This window comes from Aegilops tauschii, chromosome 1, assembly GCF_002575655.3.
Source record: "Aegilops tauschii subsp. strangulata cultivar AL8/78 chromosome 1, Aet v6.0, whole genome shotgun sequence".
NCBI lineage: Eukaryota > Viridiplantae > Streptophyta > Magnoliopsida > Poales > Poaceae > Aegilops > Aegilops tauschii.
The window spans coordinates 502,708,154-502,733,160 of NC_053035.3; the positions used below are offsets into that span (position 1 = coordinate 502,708,154).

Consider the following 25,007-nt stretch of genomic DNA (forward strand, 5'->3'; position numbering starts at 1 on the left):
CCGCGCTCATCACCGTACGGGCGCCTGTCATCATGCCGCCGGGGCAGGAACAATTCACCCCTCGGAGGGGGGGAATCCGCTCGACGGTGATAGTCACGAGCATGTCGATGATCATATTCCCCGTGGCCTCTCTTAAGGTACTGATCTCAATGGGGGCCACGGTTTTCTCGCCGGAGACTTGACTTTGGACTATGTGCTGACTGAACTGTATCTGCAACTACAGACCTGTTGTGGATCATGTTGCGCGACTGAGATACCGCTGAGTTTTGTTCACCAGCTACTCAGAGCAGCGCTCGGATCTGCAACAAACCTCTACCAGCCTCTGAACGGGATGGTTGTATTGACTCTGCTATACGGGCTGCACCTGCAAGATTCTAGATCGGGGTGCGGTATACCTGAGGTTCAGGCGGAAACAGTTGTCATTGCTGTCGACTGGATTCGGGAATCTGCCGTCGGGCTCGCTTGTCGAGTGAATGCTGAAGATTCTCCAGACGCACGCGCTCAGCCAAGGTGGCCAGGCGCATTGCCTCTAAAGCCCGAGCTTCAGAGGTTTCCCCAATAATAGGGGTGTGGAGCGCCTCCTCGTTACGACGGCGTAAATCTTCTCTCTGCTCGGAAGTGAGGGCTTGCGGGTGGTATTCTTCGTGATCACGTGACGGTCCGCCGCTGCCATCACCACCGCCTCCGCGGCGGAACCCAGGCGGGCTGCGCTGTGGGCCGACCACGAGGACTTCCGCTGCAGGATCGGAGCTCCCGCACTCGGAGAGGGTTTCTGCGGAACCAGTCGACAGATTGAAGGGTCCGTAGAGAGATTCGTCTGGCTCGATAGCCGCGACTTGAAGGGTGGCCGACTGGCGGGCCACCGCATGCTTCACCCACCGCTGAAGCCACGACCGACCAAATCGCTTGCTGCGGCGCATAGCGGGAAGTGCATATGACTTGGGAACCGACCGATACTGGGTCGACGGCTGCCGAAGAAGAACGCCGCAGGCACTCGCACGGAAGTGCGTGACCCCGTGGATCGGAAGGGCCTCGACATCGAGGGGGGCTTCTTGAAGCCTGGCGGAGTCATCAGCGACGAAGACGAGCGCGCCGAGACGGATCTCACGGCCCATCGCCAAACCACCGTCGGAAACCATGTTGATGGAGATCGAGAAAACCACAACCTCACCGGAAGTCGCTAAGACGCTTTGCCCCACGGTGGGCGCCAACTGTGGTACTAATTCTGACAGTAAGGATAGGGGGTACGTAGGAGGAGGCAAGGTCCTAGCTACGGCAAGGTTGTACACGTGAGTTTACGAGTTCAGGCCCCTCTCGGAGGAGGTAAAGACCCTACGTCTCGGTGCCCTGAGGCTGTCAACTGGAATAGGCGTGTGAGTTACAGGGGATGCGAACCCTTGTGCCAGAGGAGGGGGTGGCTTATATAGAGTGCGCCAGACCCCTCCATCCCTCAGTTACACGGGTTTCAATGTAAATTAAGACAAGAACATTACTGGTAACGCCAGCTATAAATGACTATAAATGATCTTTAAGGCTAAGGAGTGAATGCCTGACCGTTGCCACCCTGGGGTGACTTTAGATCTTCTGTACTCCGAGTGACTCTACGTACGGTCGAGTGGCACTATGTTCGTCGAGTGGAATTGGGGTATCCGAGTGGGATATATGGTCGAGTGGATTGCACTCCTAGGTGATTTCAGTCGGTTCCTTCCGTTGTACTTTGAATGTCCTTGACTCTAGGGCAGCGTCCTTGGGCAGGGCATCTAGGTCAGGCCTATGAACCTACCCTATGTACGTATCATCATCAGCTGCTAAGTAGCAGCAGTGCCTTATTTGAAACCGCGTTGCTGGTAATATTCTGTGTATAAGGTTTTCCCTAGTAGTGTAAAGTTACCGATGGATGAAGACAAAAGAGGGGATGCCTTCCGGGGCATCCCCAAGCTTAGGCTCTTGGTTGTCCTCGAATATTACCTTGGGTGCCTTGGGCATGCCCAAGCTTAGGCTCTTGCCACTCCTTATTCCATAGTCCATCAAATCCTTACCCCAAAACTTGAAAGCTTCACAGCACAAAACTCAACAGAAAATCTCATGAGATCCGTTAGTATAAGAAAATAAATCACCACTTAAGATACTGTTGTGAACTCATTCTTCATCTATATTGGTGTAATATCTACTGTATTCCAACTTTTCCATGGTTCATAGCCCCCGATACTACCAATAGATTCATCAAAATAAGCAAACAACACATAGAAAACAGAATCTGTCAAAAACAGGACAGTCTGTAGCAATCTAGAAACTTCGAATACTTTTATAACTCTAAAAATTCTGAAAAATTAGGACAAAATAGGCAATTTGTTTATCAATCTTGCATAAAAGATTCATAGATTTATCACGCTCTGGTGATTTTTAGGATTTTCTGCACTGGGCGCAAAAGTTTCTGTTTTTCAGCAAAATCAAATCAACTATAATCGGAAGCCATCCCAAAGGTTTTACTTGGCTCAAACACTAATTAAAACACAAAAAACACATATAACCAGAGGCTAGATGAATTATTTATTTTCAAAACAGAACCAAAAATCAAAGAACAAAAAGAAAATTGGGTTGCCTCCCAACAAGCGCTATTGTTTAACGCCCTTAGCAAGGCATAAAAACACAAATAGATATAGGTATTGTCATCTTTGGTATGCAATTCTTTCCTCATCAAATCCTCCAAAACTCGTCTTAGCAAATCTGTCCTTTCCCTTACTTCTCTTCTACTAGATGAACTTAAATCATGAAAAGGACTTTGGTTGGTAATTTTGACATTCATAAACCCATAGTCAGGATCATCACCATATATAACATCATATAAGATACGTATCTCGTTTCTAACGGGTTCCTTCATCATTTTATTCAACCAATCCCTATTAGATCCTACATAGATTCCCCTAGTAATCCAATCATATTCCTCATAAGTTTCAAGGTACAAAGCTTGAGAGATTTCCGAATAAGGAACTCTCCTTTTAAGATTTTCACTATAAGATTGATAGTCCCTAGATTCCAGACTACGCATAGTTTCTTTATGATGGAGGATATCTTCAATCGGAGGGTGTTCAACATCCTTTTTATAGAAAGCAAAAATATCCCTAGATTCTTGTATTATGAAATCAAATTCTCGCATAAGGATAATGGTGGCAATCTTTTTAGCTATTGGATGATTAATATTGGGAAGTTCGTAAAACACCTTTTGCAAAGCAGGTGGAATTTGCAAAAAAATTCTTTCTAGTTTCTCAATTAGCATAACAATTGCATCATAGATCCCGTACAATCAAAGAATTCTTGAATGACACTTTTTCCAATGATATTACCATCCCCACACAAAAAGTTTTTGCTTTGTAATTAGGAGGAGTTTCAGTTTCATGATCCAAAGAACAAGATCCAATTTTTTTCTCAAGATTTTCAATGATAACCTCCCCAGATTCAGACATGATCGCAACAAACCAAACTAGCAAACGGACAAACAAAAAGGAAAATAAAAAAAACGAATGGAAAAAGGGCGAAGAAAAAGGAAAATCTTTTCGAAAATCATTTTAGAAGTGGGGGAGAGGAAAACAAGAGCCAAATGGCAAATAATGTAATGCAAGAGATGAGAGTATATGATGGGTACTTGGTGTGTCTTGACTTGGCGTAGATCTCCCCGGCAACGGCACCAGAAATTCTTCCTGCTAATTCTTGAGCTTGCGTTCGTTTTTCCCTTGAAGAGGAAAGGGTGATGCAGCAAAGTAGAGATAAGTATTTCCCTCAGTTTGAGAACCAAGGTATCAATCCAGTAGGAGACAACGCACAAGTCACCAATACCTGCACACACAATCAAACAGCTTGCACCCAACGCGATAAAGGGGTTGTCAATCCCTTTACGGTCACTTGCAAAAGTGAGATATGATAGAGATAGATAAACAAAAGATAAAATATTTTTGGGTTTTTGGTTTATAGATCGGAAAGTAAAAGGTTGCAAAATAGTAGATCGGAAACTAATATGATGGAAAATAGACACGGGGGCCATAGGTTTCACTAGAGGCTTCTCTCTTGAAGGCAAATAACATGGTGGGTAAACAAATTACTGTCGAGCAATTGATAGAGAAGCGCAAAGTTATGACGATATCCAAGGCAATGATTATGCAATATAGGCATCACGTCCGTGTCAAGTAGACCGACTCCTGCCTGCATCTACTACTATTACTCCACACATCGACCGACTCCTGTCTGCATCTAGAGTATTAAGTTCATGAAGAACAGAGTAACGCATTAAGTAAGATGACATGATGTAGCGGAATTAACTCAAGCAATATGATGAAAACCCCATCTTTTTATCCTCGATGGCAACAATACAATACGTGCCTTGCTGCCCCTACTGTCACTGGGAAAGGACACCGCAAGATTGAACCGAAAGCCAAGCACTTCTCCCATTGCAAGAAGAACCAATATAGTTGGCCAAACCAAACCGATAATTCGAAGAGAAATACAAGGATACCAAATCATGCATAAAAGAATTCAGAGAAGATTCAAATAATATTCATAGCTAAGCTGATCATAAATCATCTCGACAAACACACCGCAAAAGAAGATTACATCGGATAGATCTCCAAGAACATCGAGGAGAACATGGTATTGAGAATCAAAGAGAGAGAAGAAGCCATCTAGCTACTAGCTATGGACCCGTAGGTCTGTGGTAAACTACTCACGCTTCATCGGAAGGGCAATAGGGTTGATGTAGATGCCCTCCATGATCGAATCCCCCTCCGGCAGGGTGCCGAAAAAGGTCCCTAGGTGGGATCTCATGGGAACAGAAGGTTGCAGCGGTGGAAAAGTGTTTTCGTGGATACTTCTGGTGTTTCTGTAATATTTGAGAATATATATAGGCGAAGGAATTAGGTCAGGGGAACTGCGAGGGGGCCACAAGGGTGGGGGGCGCGCCCTCCCCCCTTGTGGACGCCTCGTGGCTCCTCCGACTTGATCTCCGAGTCTCCTGGGTGCCTTCTGGGCCAAGAAAAATCATCGCGAAGGTTTCATTCCATTTGGACTCCGTTTGGTATTCCTTTTCTGTGAAACTCAAAAACAAGGAAAAAACAGAAACTAGCACTGGCCCCTAGGTTAATAGTTAGTCCCAAAATAATATAAAATAGCATATTTATGCATATAAAACATCCAAAACAGATAATATAATAGCATGGAACAATCAGAAATTATAGATACGTTGGAGATGTATCACACCTCTCCGAGCAGCACCTCTTGCTGCACCTCTCCAAGTAGCACCTGTTCCATATTGAGCAGCTGCAGCACCTGTCCCAGCACCTCTTCCAGATCCTCTTCCACCAGAAGTTCTTCCACCACGTCTTCCAGCACTACCTCTACCAGCACCTCCTGTTCTAGTTGTTAGTGCTGTTGTAGGAGCTGGATCAGAAGCTCTTGGTGGTGGTGTAGGAGCAGCAGCACCAGCATTTGAATTCCTTGCAGTAGGCTTGCATAAACATGAAAATCAGTTAGCAAATAGTATAAGTAGGTAATGTACAATAAGGAAAACATGTTAGTACTTCAAAATACCACATATTTGTTCTTCCTCAAAGCCAGCTCAGGCTTCAACTGTTTCATGTAGCTTGTATACCTATGGCCTTGGAGTCCACAATTGCCACATGTTATAGTCCCCATTCTTGATGTGTCCTTTGTCTTTGGAACTTCAAATCTCCCCTTGATCCTCTTCTCTTTCTTTTTTCCCCTCTTCACTTTAAATGCAAGTGGTTCAATGTCTGGACCAGGGGTCCTTGTCCAATCATGCTCACCAGGAACTGGATAGACCATTGGTTCATAAGCTGCCACATAGAATTGTTTCTTGAAGAATTTGCTAACATAATCCTCTGGTTTTCTTTTGCCCTTGTTTATTGCTGAGATGGCATGGTTACATGGTATGCCACTGAGGTCCCATTTTCTGCACCCACATGTGTGAAGTTTCAAGTTAACAAGATGGGTTTGCTGCCCACTTGTAACTTGCCACAAGTCCACACCATCTTGAATAGGTTTGCAAAATTTGGCCCTCTCCTTCTCAACCTCTAGCTTCTCACTACAATGGGTTGTTATCTCCCATCTAGCATTCTTTCCACTCTCCCTATTCCTATGCCACCTCACCATCTGCTTATCCTTTATTGCATCACACATTGTCCTAATTGGTTTCTTCCTAACATCTAGGGTATACTTGTTGAACACCTCAGAAAAATTGTTGACTACAAGGTTAGTCTTGCAGTTTGTGTTAAATGCATGCCTTGCCCATGTTTTCTTGGGTATTGCACAAAGCCACTTCCAAGCTTCCTCACATTTAGCTCTCAAGTCATTCATTCCAATGTTAAGTTTGTGTTCACTATATGCATAGGCAGCATTATCCATAAACTTCTTCAGGTCTCCCCCCCTAAACCCAGCATTTTTAAAGTTTGCATATATATGCCAAAGGCAGAACCTTTGGTTGCACTTAGGAGAGACAACATTCACTGCATTTAGTAGGCCCTAGGACACACAATTAAACTAGCTAAGCTACTATCTAGGAGGTAACAACCATATAAGAACAAGGTGAGGTAATGCAAGCACATACCTTTTGTCTATGGACCAAACTGTCCCACTTCACCTCCTACGAAGATTTTAAGTTGGTGTAGAAACTAACACCAGCTAGGTGTGTCATCTTGCCCAACAATACCAAATGTTAGTGGGTATATATTGTTGTTGCCATCTCTACCAGTGGCAGAAAGTAGTTGAGCACCAGTAGTTAACTTAATGATGAAGCACCCATCAACATCTACATGAGCAAGCAAAATCAACATCTAAAACATTCGAATGCATTTAAAGATGAAACAATATGTAACTAATGCACAAGGTGAATAAACTGACCAATGAATGGTCTGCACCCCTTGAGAAACCCCTCCCTTGCTCCATTGATGCGATAGAACATGGCATGGAATCTTGGGCCTGGATGGGGGATTTTTTCAGTGGGTGTTGGAGTTACAGTTGTGACTACTACTCTACTCCCAGGGTTTGTGTCCATGACAGTCTAAGCATAGTCTCTAAGCCTAGGATATTGCCTCTTGTGATCTCCTAACACAGCTTCAATAGCTATGTTCTTTGCCCTATATGCCATGCACTTGGGCACATCTACACCATATTTTTCCATGCAGGCTTCAATTATAGCCTGAATGCCAGTAGTTATATCAGATCTGAAGAGGTGCTCATATTTCTGTGCTAGCCACTTAGCACTCACCCTGGTGGTCTCAGTAGTACTAGGGAAAGTGTGCTCTAGCCTCATCTTCTTAATTACAAAGGTTTTCTCCCCTTTTATAACTGTTGCCACCATAAAGAACTAGCATTGTTTATCTGTACACTCAACAGTTATCCTCTGGTCTGAATTCCTGTGATACTTGAAATTCCAGCACTGAGTGATGTGCAAATTCAACAAAGCATCTTTGAATTGATGTTGATCCTTGAAACACAACTTTAGACAGAGTTGTTCATGTGGTTGGTCCATTTTCTCATTGTACCACTTCCTAGCAGGCCTCTTCTTTGCCCTACTCTTCCTTTTCTTTGGTAGGACAAATGAGAGGGGCTCAAAACCATCATCATCACTCTCCCTCACCAAACCCTTCTCTTCTTCATCTGATGAAGGTCTGAAATCAGGTTCAACCTCTGGTAACTTACTGGAATGTGACCTTGTTGTTGGTCCTCTTCTAACTTGCAGCTTCTGCTTCTTCTTTACAGGTACAACTATAGTTTGTTCTTCTTCTGATCCCAATGTGTTATCTTCCTCTACATCAAATGGCTCCTCAACTTCAGTGTCACCCTCATAATGCAACACTTCTTCCTTCTCTTATTATTCATCATCTGATTCTTCCTCTTGTACTTCTTGCTCTCTCTGTCTCTTTTCCTCTTCCATCTCTACATCTTCCTCATCACACATATAATAAGGGTCACTTCCAATTTGACCATCCTCATCAGAGGCAGAAGCATCACTGTCCTCATATACCTCATATCCCTGATATCCCTCTTCTTCTTCTTCTTCTTCCAAAACAACTTTCAACTTGGCATTTACATTCTTGTTTTCTTGTGTGCAACCACCAGAAGGATGAGGTGTGGTAGAGCTGCTACACTGACTTTCAAACACTACTCCTTGTTGATCAACAGCTAAGACATGAGTCTCACTCAGATCAAACACAACAGTCTCTTGGTAGACAATAGTGGACAATTCTTGCCTTTCACATTGCTGCCTCTCAAAATCACTAACATGGGGTGGACAAGCCCTAACTAGCAAATTAAGCACCAAATTATCCTTAATCTTCCTCTTTATCATCTGTAATTCAGCATTACTGTCTACCAAATCCAGCACTTTCTCTCCTAAAGATGGATTTTCAATGTGATACAAACAATCATATGCATTAAATCCTTGTGTTTCCATCAGTGCAACCAAATTCAGATAAGTAATATCTGAACTGGACAGCTTCCTCTCCAATGGTTCTCTTGCATCAAAATGGACCCTTACTTCCCAAATGTCTTCATCCAAACTACACAACAAATGAAATTTCATGTATTCATTACCCTAACTCTAAAATTGGAGAGCCGCAGTAGAGTAAAGGAAATTTGAAGTAACTCTACCCTAACAAAGACTTTAAAGTAAGTTTGTAGTAAGTCAGTAAGTCTACAATTTGAGTTAACAGAACAGAACAGAAAACAAATAAAGAAAAATTTCTAATAAATTTACTATTACAAACATGAAAACAAATAAAGGAAAATTTTAAATAAATTTACTATTACAGTTAACAGTAAATTTGATAGCACACTAGCAAATTAAGTACTAATTAGAACTAATTAGAGAGGAAGCATTGCACTACCCTAGCAAATTTGATAGCACACTAGCAAATTAAAGGAAAAAGACAAGGAAATAATACTTAAATTGGACAAACCCTAATCCCCAATTGTTACTGTAATTGAACTAATTAGAGAGGAAGCAGTGCACTACACTAGGTTACTGTAATTGTACTAGGATACTCACTTTAATTGGACAAACCCTAATCCCCAATTGCATAAAGCAGAGGATGAACAAACCCTAAAAATCCCCGATTGCATATATCAGAGGAGGAGGAGGAGGATACTTACAGCACGCCGCCAAGTCCATGCATCAACTCATGGCTGCTGCTAGGGTTCGCCACCAACAGTTGCGCCAACCGCAACCGCTGCTCCATGGACAACAACGGCTCCGAGAGATCGTCGTCGTCGGTCGAGTACGCGGAGCTGGAGTCGTCGCCGTAGGTTCCGCCAGCCGGGCCGCTACGTAAGAACGGTAGGTCACCGCCCCCGTCGACGCCCTCGCCGACGCCATCGCCGCGCTCGGGGAGAACTAGGGTTTGAGGGGAGAGTGCGGCTGGACAAACGGGTGCGACCAAACCGGGGTAAGAGAGCGGCCGAGCCGGACTCGTCCTCGTCAGCGCGCGGGCACGCGCCGATTGGCCACCGTGGCACCTGACGGGTAGGCCCGAGCTGTCAGATCGAGTGTCAATAGGTACTTCTACACAATTAACTCTAATAAAAATAACGATGAAAATGTTAGCAAGGAGACGGACGCACGCAGCGCCCCTGCTATGATGAGCTCCGTTTATTATCCTTTGCCACGGCAAAGGCACGTCCCCACGCGACGAACACAAAAGGCTGTGCTACAAGCAGGCATCGTGCATGGCCGTCGCATCGACGCGGGGGTAGGACTGCTCGTGACGCGCTAGCAGACCACACCCGAGGCGACGTGCTCGTGCCACTAGGTATAAAAAAACCAGCGGGAACGGACGCGCTGCCACATTTGTTTGATTCTTTTTCTTTTCTTTTTCAAAAGGGAACACGAATACAGATACCTGAAAACAAATAGGGAATCAGATATTGTTGGAAATAGATATATACCGAAGACGGTGCGCTCGCGGAGCGGAAAACCTTTGAATCATACGGAAAATCTCAATCATGTAAGCAAACCAATAAACTTGTTACCTAACCCTTAAACGGCTGCTCAATTTACTGACGAATTGGAGAAGGATCCAAGTGTGGAAGCCTCCTCAAATGCACGAAGGGTTACGTGGTCACTAGTTTTGGGATTTCCAAGTTTGGCTTGACTTCAAGCAATGGTTTTCTTGGATTGGTATATGCATATCAACCCTAAACCAGAAAATACATTAGCCAGAAACAGTTCTGTTTCTACTTCTGTTTCGCCGAGAAACGTAGTTTCATTTCCGTTTCCTTTAAAAAATGGTCATTTCCGTTCTGCAAAATCCCGTTTTCGTATTTCCATTTCGTTTCCCTTTTGCTTGGAAGTCTTCCTACTTAATGCACCACCATTCAACGTAAACAGATAGCCCGATTGTGACTTGAAATCATCTTGATCAGTCATGAAGGAAGCATCAACATAAGTTTACGATGAGCTCTTCATCTCCTCAATAGACCAGGAACATTTCGTTGGTTCTCTTGAGGCACATCATGATGTTCTGGACCACACCCCAATGACCCATTCCTGGATCAATTTGTTATCTGCTAATATATTCATAGAAAGAGAAAGTGTGCTTAATCAACGAGGTTGCTGCCACGCCCTATGGCGGCAGGTCAAAATTTCCCGCTTCCAGTTCCGTTCTAGTCGTTGCAAACCCCGGATTTTGGTTACACACGGGCTGCCGCTATGGGCTGTGTCGGCAGGTGCCACGTCTCGGCTGCCGGACCTGCCGCCACGGTAGTTCTGACAATAGCACTCGCAGGTGGTCTTTTCTCTCAATAACACTCTGCGGATGGTCCTTTATGCCGAAAATCATGGTAGCCAGGGGAAAATATTATCCTAGGAAGAAGCATCAAGGGTAGAGTTGGATAATTATATAGCAATCATTATTCTGTTTCTAGTCAAGAACAACGCAGATCATCAATAATGCCATTACAATACATTTGTTCAGATGGTAGAGAAAAGATAAATGGAGGAGCAGTCCACATGTGATGTAGAAGTAAGCAAATACTGGACAAATAGTTTCAATTGCTTGGTCCTTGTGGCGAAGTAACATAAACAATCGGCAATTCCGCCACATCCACGGCGCTGGATTTCTTGAGGAAGTCTTGAGTGATTTTATCCGATGTGAAGCCCTTCGACACTCTTGTGGCCTGCACAATGGCCTTATCATGGCACGTCATCTTCGGCGGTACCTTCTCCTGTGCTTGCAAAGTTAGGATGATGTAGCAATTGGATAATGGTGCCAAAATTCCTCTGTTAGGCTGCGCTCGACACTTGTTTGGGTCTGTGTTTATGTTAAAGGCAACAAAGCTGCCCGATTTGTTGATGAGCTGCAGGCAACATGGTATGTCCCTCTTTGGCTCGAATGGGAAGCAGAGCTCCACAGACGGGTCCACCACAATATATTTTCCTAAATCTTCATTGTGACAATTTTTCCTTTTGACATTGTTTTCCTACAAGAGCAAAAGTACACGGGATGTATTAATTATCTTGCATGTACTACATGTCAAAGGATATGCACAAATATGTTTCACATGAGAGGTATGAAGGTAAGGGTTAATCATGTTGGAACACGTCACCCACTGGAGAGTGGAGACACCGGCTCGGGCGGCGGCCACGCACGCCCATGTCCCGCTCTAGGGATCGTGGCCACGCCCACGTCCTCTCCGCACGTAGCCTAGCTCACGATCGTCAGGAGCCTCGCTCCGCTCGTCTGTACCCCGTGTATATTTTTTTTAGAAAAGGAGGAATACCCCCGGCCTCGCCTCTGCATCTGATCGATGCATACGGCCAATTTATTAATTATTAGCACAAAACCTTACAAAGTCGTACAACAGTAAAACCAAAGCCACCATCTTCGCAACCTCTGTCGCTACTCCTATCTAACTGATGAAGGGGCGCTGACGGTCTGGGCCTAATACCAAACAGACCTCGCAGCCAAACCTAACATCTAAGACCTGAGGTCCCAACCTGGACGCCTGCCGGGTATGGGCACCCACCAGTCCGGCGTGCTCCTCAACCAGGCCGCCTGCCGAGTATGAGGCCGCCACAACCACCTACCACATATCCATCTTCAGAGCTGTACTGTTGCAACGGCCTTGCCCGGTCTCGCTACCGCCGACGCCACCACGACGCCAGACAGCGTCGACCTCCTGCGCGTGTCCGTCACCACATATCTGACGCCAAGCCTCCGCTGCTCCATGCCGCCAAGAGCCGCCGCCAAGAATATGTATAAAGAAACACCGTTCCACCGAAAGGGAGGCAGCACACCCCCACCCCTCACCTACAGACCCTTCCATCCTATCCCAATGTCCTTGGCGTCGCCTCCAGGAAGGTAACGGTGCACAGGGCGCCGCCGACGCCCGATCCGCAACGGATCTTGAGCTTTCACCCGGACATGGTTCGGAGAGGAGAGATGGTGCCCTCAGCAGCGCCCCCAAGGAGGAAAACGGCGCCAAAAATCAGCGTCGCCGCTGCCGGCCAGCCAAGGCGGCCAAGGTTTCCCCCGGACACCGATCTGCTCCACCAGAACACACCGGAGGTGGATCCGGAAGATCCAAACCGAACCGGGGACTGGGAAGGGATGCATGGAAGGGAAGGGGGCAATACCTCCAGATCTGGCAGGCCTGCGGCTCGCCGTCCACGCCGCACGCCCCGCCAGCAGGGGCCGCCGCCGCTGGATCCGATGGCCTCCGCGCCGTCGCGAGGCCCCGCCCCAACCCAGCCTGCCCTGCGGCGAGAGAACGAGCAGCACGGGCCGCCTGACGCTGGACCGCCGCGATCTCTGCCCAAGTCGAAGAAATCGCCCCGCCGCCACCTTCCCAGGGCACGCCCGGCTTCGCCGGCGCCCCCTCCAGTGGCGGCGCAGCGGGGGAGGAGGGCGGGATCCCCCCGGCGGCGCGGCTAGGGTTTCCCCCCGTGTCGCCAGAGGAGGGCGACACCCCGTGTATATATAGGGCTTTGCTCTCTGATCAATCCATCTCGCACAGTATCCTTCTTCTTGGCACCAGAGCAGTTCTTTCCTCCCTGCCCATGGCCGGCTCTCAGTCCTCTGACACCGGCTCCGACTCCGGGGAGCTTCCCCATGGCAGCTCTTCAGCGCCTCCCAGCTCCCCACTGCCCACCACCACCACCACCCCGCTGCCCTCCATACCGGCTTCCCTCCCTTTGAGCACTGCTCCTCCCACCACCGCTCCACTCAACCTCACCCTCTCGCCGCTCGGCGCGGCCCTCTCCGATGGCGCGTCCTCCTCGACTGCGCCACCCCCTTGATCCACGCGGTCAACATCAGCGCCCACATCGACTTCAAGCTCGATCCCATCTGCGGCAACTACTCCAAGTGGCGCCGCATCATATCCTTCATGCGCAAGTCCGGCGTGGAGAGCCACGTCCTCATCCCCTCCGCGCCTCTCTCGCAGACGGCGCAATGGCGCCGCGACGACCTTCAGATCCTCCTCATGATCTACGGTACGATCTCGGACGAGCTCTATGATGTCATCTCTGCCCCAGATACCACCGCCTACCACGCCTGGACTCTGCTCGACACCTTCTTCCGCGACAACCTCGCGGGCTGTGCCATCCACGTCGGCGCCGAGTTTCGGGCAACCGTCCAAGGCGATCTGCGGATCGCCGAGTACTGCCGGCGCCTGAAGGCCCTGGCGGACCAGCTGGACGACCTCGACGAGCACGTCACCGACAAGACGCTCACCCTGCAGCTCATCCGCGGGCTCTCGCCGCGGTTCGGGGTCATGGCTTCTCTGCTGCCCATGCAGGTGCCCTTTCCCACCTTCGTTCAGGCCCGCTCCCGACTGATGCTGGAGGAGATCAGCCAGGACGCGCGTGCTCGGACTGCAGGCGCCACTGCCCTCATCGCCACCACCGGCGGGTCGAGCAGCGGCGAGCGCTCCCACCAGCAGCAACAGCCACCAGCTGGCGGCTCCGTCCAGCGTCAGCCAGCGGCTGGCGGCTCTGATCGCGGGGGGCGCGGCCGTGGGCGCGGCGGCCCACCTCCTGCACCACCCTCTCCTCAGCAGCCCTGGATGGGGTATTTCGCGCCGTGGGGCACGCCCTTCCCTCCGCCTGGGCGCCCCCCCTGGTGCCACCGCTGGTTTTGTGGATTTTGACCCCCATGGTTTTCTTGTGAAGGATCTGGCGACCAGGACCCCTCTCATGAGGTCAAATAGTTCCACCGGCCTCTACCCGTTCTTCGGCGAGTCGCCCACCGCTCTCACCGTGGACATCGGCGACTTGTGGCATCGACGTTTAGGGCACCCTAGCTGTGCTTCTTTATCTCGTTTAGCTAAGTGTTTCCCTTCATGTAACAAAAGTAAACCTCCCCCGGCCACTTGTGAGGCTTGCCAGCTCAGGCGGCAGCCACGGCTTCCTTTCCCTAGCTCTAGTTCTTTTACTACCTCGCATTTTCAGCTTATTCACTGCGACTTGTGGACGTCACCGGTTCCTAGTTGTTCTGGTTATGAATATTATTTGCTTATTATTGATGATTTAGTCACTACTCCTGGAGTTTTCCTTTGCGTCACAAATCCGATGTCGCTGATGTCCTCATCCGTTTCTACCCTTGCGTACTCACCCAGTTTCAGCTTTGCATCCAGTGCGACAACGAGGGAGAATTCCTCAACGTCCGCCTCCGCTCCTTCCTCTCTGACAACGGTCTCAGCCTACGCCTATCCTGGCCCCACACGTCGCCGTAGAATGGCAAAGCCGAGCGCGCCATCCGCACCACTAATGACATCGTGCGCACTCTCCTTCTCCAAGCTAGCATGCCGCCGGAATTTTGGGTCGAAAGCCTCAACACAGCCACACATCTTCTTAACCTGCACCCCTCCCGTGCTATCTCCAACAACACCCCCTTCTACATGCTCCATGGCATCGCTCCCACGTACGACCATCTCCGGACGTTCGGGTGCCTTTGCTACCCCAACTTGTACGCCACCACGCCACACAAATTAGATCAACGGTCCCGTCGTTGCGTCCTTCTTGGTCTCCCCCGTGAACACAAGGGATACCGTTGTTTCGATCTCGAGTCCCGCAAAGTGATCACCTCCCGTCACGTCGTCTTTGATGAACACATTTTTCCTTACGCAGAGATCGCCCCGCCCATACATGCCACAGAAAATCCCATGCAAAAAGCACCTGATCTGATCCGCCTCGAATGCCTCCCCACCAACGTGACCGGACCTGCCGGCGCATCTACCTCGCTCCGTGTAACCGATCCCGCCCCAGCCCTATCCTCCTCAGGATCGCCGCCCGCCAGTCCTGCTCCCCCTTCCCCCGACGCTCCCGCGTCCACCTCGCCCACCACCCTGGACCCCACTCCCACCACCACTCCCGCATCGCCACACCACCCGCTGTCAGCCACTTCCTCCGTCGAATCCAGCCACGCTAACCCCAGCTCCCCACTAGGCCGGCCCCTCCCACCCCGCGTTGTCCCCATCACTCCGCGCCGCAACGCCCATACCATGCAAACCCGAGGCAAATCAGGCTTTTTGCAGCCAAAAACGCTCCTCTCTTGCCGTTGTGGCCACCGACCCCCCCCCCCATCTCTCCCATTCCCTCCACCTACAAACAAGCGCTCAAAGATCCGAACTGGTACGCCGCCATGTGTGATGAATATCGTGCTTTGTTGCAAAACAATACGTGGTCTCTTGTTGCCTGTCTCGCAGGTGCTCACATGGTGACTGGGAAGTGGGTTTTTCGCCACAAGCTTCATCCCAACGGCAGCCTCGCTCGCTACAAGGCACGGTGGGTCCTCCGCGGCTTCACACAACGGCCCGGCATCGACTTCGGCGACACCTTCAGCCCTATGGTGAAGCCGGCGACGATCCGCGTCGTCCTCAGCCTCGCCGTCTCCTCGGGTTGGCCCGTCCATTAACTGGACGTGAAGAACGCCTTCTTGCATGGCGAGCTCGACATCACCGCCTACGGCCAGCAACCTTCCGGCTTCATCGACGCCGCCCAGCTTACGCACGTCTACCAGCTGCGCAAGTCGTTGTACGGGCTTCGCCAGGCGCCGCGGGCGTGGTTCCAGCGCTTCCACGCCTTCATTCTCTCGCTCGGCTTCCACGCCTCGAAGTGCGACTCCTCGTTCTTCATCCTCCAACGAGGCGCCGGGACCGCGTACTTGCTGCTGTACATCGATGATATCCTGCTCACCGCCAGCTCCGACCACCTGCTGCGCTCCATCCTCGCCGCTCTGCACGCCGAGTTCGCTATGAGCGACTTGGGTGAGCTGCACCACTTCCTCGGCATCACCGCGCACCGCACCACCGGCGGGCTCCTCCTCTCCCAGCACCAGTACGCGCTCGAGATCCTCGAGCGCGCCGGCATGCTCCACTGCAAGCCAGTCGCCACGCGTGCCGACACCAAGTGCAAGATCTCTGCGACGGACGGCGCCCCCGTCTCCGATCCAGCGGAGTACCGCAGCCTTGCCGGCGCTCTTCAGTACTTGACACTGACGCGTCCCGACCTCGCCTATGCCGTTCAACAACTCTGTCGGTTCATGCACGACCCCCGCGAGGTGCACCGCACCATGCTCAAGCGCGTCCTGCGGTACGTGTGTGGTACAGCTCACCTCGGGCTTCATCTCTGGCGCTCCACCAGCTCCAACCTCGTCGCGTACTCCGACGCTGACTGGGCCGGATGCCCGGACACGCGCCGCTCTACGTCCGGGTTTTGCGTCTTCCTCGGTGACAATCTTGTCTCCTGGTCGTCCAAGCGGCAGCACACAGTGTCGCGCTCCAGTGCGGAGGCGGAGTACTGCGCGGTGGCGCACGCCGTCGCGGACACCTGCTGGCTCCGTCAACTACTACATGAACTGCACCGACCACCGGCGAGCGCGACGATCGTCTACTGCGACAACGTCAGCGCCGTCTACCTCTCCTCCAACCCGGTGCAACACCAGCGTACCAAGTACATGGAGATCGACCTCCACTTTGTCCGTGAGTGCGTCTCCTTCGGCGACGTTCGTGTGCTCCACGTACCCTCGACGTCCCAGTTCGACGATATCTTCACCAAAGGGCTGCCGACGGCCATCTTCTCCGAGTTCCGATCCAGCCTCAACATCGTCGACGACCCTGCTGTGGTTGCGGGGGGCTGTTGGAACACGTCACCCACTGGAGACACCGGCTCGGGCGGCGGCCACGCACACCCACGTCCCGCTCCAGGGATCATGGCCACGCCCACGTCCTCTCCGCATGTAGCCTAGCTCACGATCGCCAGGAGCCTCGCTCCGCTCGTCTGTACCCTGTGTATATATAGGGCTTTGCCCTCTGATCAATCCATCTCGCACAGTATCCTTCTTCTAATCAAACCCATTACTTAATGCAATCAACGGTTTAGAATCTATTTTTATACTCCTACCTCTCATGTGAAAAGGGGAAGTAAGAGGGAGCATGTTAAAAAAACCTCTATTCTCTATGGCGCTAGTTGAGCTTCATATCAATTTTGTGCACTTTGTAAGACATACAATAATTACTTTGTAATCAGTATGGTTGTGTGGATTGATAGCTGCAGAGAGGTCGAGGATATCCACTTTTCGATTAAGAAAAAAAATAGTATGATGAAAGGCCTTGAGCGTGAAGGATTGCATTACCAGGTCTGTAAGTTTTCCCAATGGCATAGGAGGCTTTGGATCTTCCTTTAGCATTTCTTTGATGCGAGCATCTAGTTTCTTCAGCTTCTCGATAATCATTGTAGTAGAAGGCCTATTGTCCCGGTTGTTGTGCACGCAACTGATTGCAATTTCGGTACATTTCCTTACTCCTAGGATGTCTGTTTCGTCCCACCTATACCCCATGACTGCTTCCATCTTTTTCTTCCAGGATTCTTGTACCTGCAAAATTGGAATATACATATATATACAAACATGCATGTTTAGTGTGTATGTACCCCATGAATCACAAATTAAGAGTTAGGGTACAGCAGTCCGAAAAATGAACAAGGACAGGAGATTCTCTTACACCATCGATAATAAATTTATCTGAATAATTCTGACGAAGAAGCGCGTCTCTATAATGACCATAGCCCTTTTTTCCAGCCAACATGTAGAAAATTACAACCCCGAGGCTGAACACATCATTCTTTGGTGTCACCTTGCCATAATCTATGTATTCTGGTGGCATGAACCCACTGCACAGCACCATATAAATAGCACCAAATGGACTTGATTAGTTAGTGCAATATATTTTCATAATAAGGAATGTAAACCAAAGTGGCATCTACACATGAACCAAACGTGTATCAACTTACGCGGTTCCTTTTTTTTTGCTTATTTCGTAGGTCTTTGACTCACCAAAGAGCCTCGACAAACCAAAGTCTCCGATTTTGGGCACTAGATTTTCATCCAACAATATGTTATCCGGTTTTAAGTCAAGATGATAAATATAATGCTGCTCTCCTCGCCCTTTATGAAGGTAATGCAGGCCCTCACAAGTCCCTTCAATTATTTTGTATGTGGTTGGCCAATCGTATTTGCATGAGTTCTCTGCAGGAAGACAGAAAAGTGTTCATTACATATACATAACATGCTGGAATCATTTTGATAGCAAGCTAAAAAACATTTTGCAGAATTGAGTTAGAGAACCATCATACTGGAAATGTGCTGGGAAAGGCTTCCTCCCTGCATATATTCGAAGCACAGAGCTCGCTCTGTTTCTTCGGAAAAATAACATTTTCCCTTCTGAAAGGTATGTCCACGTTTTGTCTCATAGCAGTAACGAAGCAGCCGTACGATATTTTTATGCTGAACACTCATAAGGTTACTGAATTCATTATCAAATTTCGTATCGTCAAGGTCATAGATGGGGAAAAGCTTCTTTACAGCGATTTCGTCCCCATTATTTAGCACTGCCTGTTCATAGTATAGATTGGGGGTTGTTGTTAGAGATACCAAGCACCATGCGCTGATTACAGACAACCAAAAATAACTATTTCTAACAAATACATAATATGATTAACCATACCTTGTAAACTTCTCCAAAGCCACCTCTACCGATCATTTTCTCCTCGGAAAAATCATCTGTGATTTCCTTTAACAATGTAAATGTGATACTCGATGCCTCTGATGATGACATTTTCCCCAACAAGTACACCTTAGACGTCGTTATCCTTTTACCTTTTCAGGACACCATCTGATAAAAAAAGGATCTCATATTAGATTTTCACAAAGAATTGTTGTGCCATATAGCCCTCAAATCAAATCAAGTAAAAGTCTAAGACTAGAACATTATCCCCAGTTCCCCACACATACTCTGGCCTAAACATCAATAATTTGGGCGAGGATCTGGACAGCGGTTAAATCTAGGCTTGACTTGGTTGACCTAAACATCAATAATTTGGGGGAGGCATCATCGGTTTTTAGAGATTGGTGGTTGGCCATCTCTGGGATGTGGGGAAAAAATGAACGAAATATGCAGGGTCTTAAGGACATCCAGTTTTGCGTTTGCAATACTTTAACGGAATGGAAACATTTTATGCAGTCGCACAGTCCATGGTACCAAATGATTGTTCTGAAATCTATAGTAAGCATATATAGGAAAAAAATAATGGTATAATTATTTTTTTGCTGAAGACTAGGCCAGTATCTGAAGCATCATGTGGCTAGAATTAAAGGAAGTACTCTACATTACTACCCGGCCATGTCAAAATCAATATCCATTCCTGAATAAAAGCAGAAGAAATAAGGAAGCAAGAGGCACTCTGAAGTCTGAACATACCGAGAGAGAGAGAGAGAGAGAGAGAGAGAGGGAGGGAGGGAGAGAGACTTGATAAAGAAACTAGGTTGACTTGACTCGGACCTGAGTCGATAAGGCTGTATAAATGAAGTGCACAAGAGATTTTTTATTATAGTCACTCAGAAAGAAAACAAAAGAAGAGAAGATGGAAGATTATTTGTGTCTCCGTAACCTAAAAATTGAATAGATTCGATCTTAAAACTCGAGAAACAACGGCAACTAAAAAGACAAATTTGAGTCGTAAATCTGTCTTGCATGCTGCTGTACAAGAAAATCAGATAGATTTCTCAACAACAAAAGGAAAAGGTTATCAGATGGTGGTGTAGGAAATGGAGTGGAAAAGTACATCCAAGCAAGAAGAGATGGAAATACATGATAGCAGGAAGAGTGCATGCAAGCATGTCATAACTAGGACAGCATCGTCAGCAATACATTTGATGTGCATGAAAAAAAATGGAGTTGGATCGCTTGAAGAACTCACCGTCAAGCAGCACCAGGTTGAACTGGGGATGGGGAGGGGGAAGAGGATCCTCTTCCGGGGAGGAGAAGGGGCAGGTAGGGTGGGGGTGCATCTTAGGGAGGGTGGGTGGGTGAGTATTTATTAGGGTGACAAGACGATGATGGCCAGCGTGAAAGCAAGAAACCGATACTGCACCACAGCCCGTGACAACACGGCGACATGTCTCTTTTTGACACTAGGGTCCCTACTGTCCTACCACTAGCAAACACTAGCAGCACTGTCTCACATGGCCTCACAGTGCAAGACAATAGCTTACACTTCCTATTGATTTTCCTATTCCTATACTATTCCTATCATATGAACCAAAGAACCAAATGAGGCCCAATCAAATTTATAGAAAAAATTAGCAACAGCTATGATATTATATTAAATATATTGCATTATGTATCTAATAAGATTGATTAGACACAGTAGAGATTTATAGTTTTTGTAAGAAAACTTAGTTAAACTCTTCATTATTTGACTTTTGACCAAATTTATACGCCTTGCTTTACGGAACAGAGGCAGTATCCATTATTTCTCCCCACTTCCTCTCCTCTTCAGGACATATCCATTTGATGATCTACTTAGTTTGGGTTGGAACAGACATAATCGAACTATATGGACTAGTCATTAACCCGTCTGCCTACATAGGCTAGATTTAGTTTTTTTTTCTTTACCTCCATTCAACAAAACAAGGCGTATAATTTTTTTCCAGAAATCAAACAGTGCAAAGTTTTATTAAATTTATAGAAACATTATCAACTATGATAATATGTAGCTATAGTATAACAATATATTGCGTTATGTATCTAATAAGATTGATTTGGAATTGTAGAGGTTTATATTTTTTGTGAAAAAATGGGTCAAACTTTACACCATAAAATAAGGCATATAAAATTAGTCAACAGTCGAAACTTTCTAATGTTGACCAAAGATATAGAAGAAAAATATCTTCCTTTACAATATTTACTCAATACATTACGGAAATGTATTTCATGGTGGATCTACTGATATTGATTTGCTATTGTAGATATTTACTATATTGATTTGCTATTTTTGATTAAACTTGCGCAGTATTGATTTTTGACGAGAATGAGGATGAGACCCCGGCCTCTGCATTGAAAAGATGCATAGTGCCTTCTTTATTCAACAAAAGTGCTGACAAAGATATACATTAAAAGAAACTAAAGCCACCACACAACACCTACAAATCCGACAATGAGTGAAGACCATGCCAGCATGGCCTTATGCCCTGAAATTTAGTCAACAGTAGAAGAAAAATATAGGGCGTACAAACTTTACACAATAAAATAAGGCATAAAAATTTAGTCAACAGTCGAAACTTGCTAATGTTGACCAAATATATAGAAGAAAAATATCGCCATTTACAATATTTAGTTAATACATTACGAAAATGTATTTCCTAGTGGATCTATTGATATTTATTTGCTATTGTAGACATTTACTATATCTTTTGTATAGACACATGATTAAACTTACACAGTATTGGTTTTTGACAAAATTTATATTTTTACGAGAATGAGGATGAGACTCCGGCCTCTGCATTTGAAAGATGCATAGTGCCTTCTTTATTCAACAAAAGTTCTGACAAACATCATACATTAAAAAAAAACCTAAAGCCACCACACAACACCTACAAACCCTACAATGAAGACCATGCCAGCAGGGCCTTACGCCATGAAAACACGAAAAAAAAAACATTAGCTAGGAACCCGGAACATTCACATACCCCAAGACACCCTCTAGAAGAAACGGGAGCGCTCATCCGGTGAGCAGAATCTCAACGAGCACCTCATGCACACGTTGTAGAAGTCGTCATCACCGTCAAACCACCGAGCAATCTTTAGGGCAAAGATCTGCATAGTCTTCGGCAGTCATATCGTCGACGCCACCACGGCGCCAAACGTTGCCACCAACCTACGTGCGTCCATCAACACGCATTCGCCGCCGAGACCCTACTGCACCATGCCGCCGAAACTCAACAAAGTCGAAGTGGTAGAAGCCACTGTTGGAAATATGCCCTAGAGGCAATAATAAAATGGTTATTATTATATTTCCTTGTTCATGATAATTGTCTATTGTTCATGCTATAATTGTGTTATCCGGAAATCGTAATACATGTGTGAATACATAGACCACAATATGTCCCTAGTGAGCCTCTAGTTGACTAGCTCGTTGATCAACAGATAGTCATGGTTTCCTGACTATGGACATTGGATGTCATTGATAACAGGATCACATCATTAGAAGAATGATGTGATGGACAAGACCCAATCCTAAGCATAGCACAAAGATCGTGTAGTTCGTTTGCTAGAGCTTTTCCAATGTCAAGTATCATTTCCTTAGACCATGAGATCGTGTAACTCCCGGATGCCGTAGGAGTGCTTTGGGTGTACCAAACGTCACAACGTAACTGGGTGACTATAAAGGTACACTACAGGTATCTCTGAAAGTGTTTGTTGGGTTGACACGGATCGAGACTGGGATTTGTCACTCCGTATGACGGAGAGGTATCTCTGGGCCCACTCGGTAATGCATCATCATAATGAGCTCAAAGTGACCAAGTGGTTGGTCACGGGATCATGCATTACGGTACGAGTAAAGTGACTTGCCGGTAACGAGATTGAACGAGGTATTGGGATACCGACGATCGAATCTCGGGCAAGTAACGTACCGCTTGACAAAGGGAATTGTATACGGGATTGATTGAATCCTCGACATCGTGGTTCATCCGATGAGATCATCGTGGAACATGTGGGAGCCAACATGGGTATCCAGATCCCGCTGTTGGTTATTGACCGGAGAGTCGTCTCGGTCATGTCTGCATGTCTCCCGAACCCGTAGGGTCTACACACTTAAGGTTCGGTGACGCCAGGGTTGTAGAGATATTAGTATGCGGAAATCCGAAAGTTGTTCGGAGTCCCGGATGAGATCCCGGACGTCACGAGGAGTTCCGGAATGGTCCGGAGGTGAAGAATTATATATAGGAAGTCCAGTTTCGGCCACCGGGAAAGTTTCGGGGGTCACCGGTATTGTACCGGGACCACCGGAAGGGTCCCGGGGGTCCACCGGGTGGGGCCACCTATCCCGGAGGGCCCCATGGGCTGAAGTGGGAGGGGGACCAGCCCCTGGTGGGCTGGTGCGCCCCCCTTGGGCCTTCCCCTGCGACTAGGGTTGGAAACCCTAGGGGTGGGGGGCGCCCCACTTGGCTTGGGGGGCAAGCCACCCCCCTTGGCCGCCGCCCCCCCTGGAGATTGGATCTCCCAGGGGCCGGCGCCCCCCCCCCCCAGGGCCCCTATATATAGTGGAGGGGAGGGAGGGCAACCGCACCACAGCCCCTGGCGCCTCCCTCCCTCCCGTGACACCTCTTCCTCCCCGCTTGCGCTTGGCGAAGCCCTGCCGGAATCCCGCTACTTCCACCACCACGCCGTCGTGCTGCTGGATCTCCATCAACCTCTCCTTCCCCCTTGCTGGATCAAGAAGGAGAAGACGTCGCTGCTCCGTACGTGTGTTGAACGCGGAGGTGTCGTCCGTTCGGCGCTCGGTCATCGGTGATTTGGATCACGACGAGTACGACTCCATCAACCCCGTTCACTTGAACGCTTCCGCTCGCGATCTACAAGGGTATGTAGATGCACTCCTCTCTCTCGTTGCTAGATGACTCCATAGATTGATCTTGGTGATGCGTAGAAAATTTTAAAATTCTGCTACGATCCCCAACAGCCATGTCGTTCCACCTTTTGCCCCCTTCGATCAACATCTACTCCAAAACGATGCCCTCAGAAGAGAGAACGACACGTAGCGCCGCCATCGTCTAATCTAGGAGGCCTAGATCTAGGGTTTCCCCAGGGAACAACCAGAGCAAGTAGGCGAGAAACTGCATTGACGATGCCTTCGACAAGGAAACGATCACAAGACGCCACCATCGTCCACCGTGACCCAAGTCGGCTCGGTTTTCATCGGCAGTCTCGCATCCCCGCTGCTTGGTCTGTGATGATGCATCCACTGAGAACCAATGGACATGCACGGCGAAACATGGCGTGAAAGCAGCCTCGGCGCCACGCAGACCATGGCCGCCATGAGACGGCCTCGTAGCCTGCTCCGCTCGCCTCCCTTGCCACCCGGAGGACGAATCAAATCAGGTGCACTCTGTCTTGATGCCATCCTCTGCGCCATTGTCGGAACGGCCGCGCCATGCCCGAGCCCTAGACGTCCAAGGGCGAGGAGGTGAGGGGGGCCCGCCGGCACCGGCACCAGCCAGGCTTTGCCCTGGTGCGCTCATGACAACGACGCGGGAGGAGGAGGTAGGGGGATGGGGCCACGGCTGTGACTGATCTAGAGTTCCCCTTGATCGCCAGGCGGGGGCAACACGAGGGCTTTTGGCTCAGTTTCATACTCCCTCTGGTTCATTTTATAGTGCGCATAGTTGCTAGCTCTTATACCAATGCAATGAGCTGGAGCTGTACTTTGTACCAAAATGACCCTGCATGCACGGTCTGCCCCACACTCATGTGCAAGCGGTGTTGTGTGTCCCTTGTTTCCAAGCAAGGGGTCACTTGTCCAAACCAGCATGCACGCACTACATTTTAGAATATGAGCAAAAAAAACTATGCGCACTACAAAAGGGAATGGAGGGAGTATATGTTTGGCAACAAAATTTATATGTCTTGTTTTTTATTTGTTATGGCGGGAGACTGTTTTGTCG

General features: G+C 48.2%; 1 protein-coding gene across 2 annotated transcripts; it reads right to left on the reverse strand.

Moving 5' to 3' along the window:
• Positions 1-10,887: 10,887 nt before the first annotated feature.
• Positions 10,888-20,356, reverse strand: LOC109782205 (cysteine-rich receptor-like protein kinase 44). 2 transcript variants are annotated; one of them, XM_020340811.3, is made up of 7 exons: positions 20,261-20,356; positions 19,009-19,176; positions 18,638-18,896; positions 18,296-18,530; positions 18,007-18,175; positions 17,640-17,879; positions 10,888-11,229 (listed from the first exon to the last, which is right to left on the reverse strand). In XM_020340811.3, the coding sequence occupies exons 2-7, from the start codon at positions 19,117-19,119 to the stop codon at positions 11,053-11,055; spliced, it is 1,191 nt and encodes a 396-aa protein (XP_020196400.1). In that variant the 5' UTR covers positions 19,120-19,176; positions 20,261-20,356; the 3' UTR covers positions 10,888-11,052. The 2 variants fall into 2 exon arrangements, with proteins under 2 accessions (XP_020196400.1, XP_020196399.1); XM_020340810.3 differs by having other exon boundaries at positions 10,888-11,484.
• Between the last annotated feature and the right edge of the window lie 4,651 nt (positions 20,357-25,007).

Excerpts from the sequence above, each read along its gene's own strand:
- LOC109782205 (XM_020340810.3), bottom strand. The coding sequence starts at position 19,119 with ATGTCATCATCAGAGGCATCGAGTATCACATTTACATTGTTAAAGGAA. Across the intron at positions 18,531-18,637 it reads CCTTTCCCAGCACATTTCCA|AGAACTCATGCAAATACGAT; the intron begins GTATGATGGTTC and ends GTCTTCCTGCAG. Across the intron at positions 17,880-18,006 it reads ATAAATTTATTATCGATGGT|GTACAAGAATCCTGGAAGAA; the intron begins GTAAGAGAATCT and ends CCAATTTTGCAG.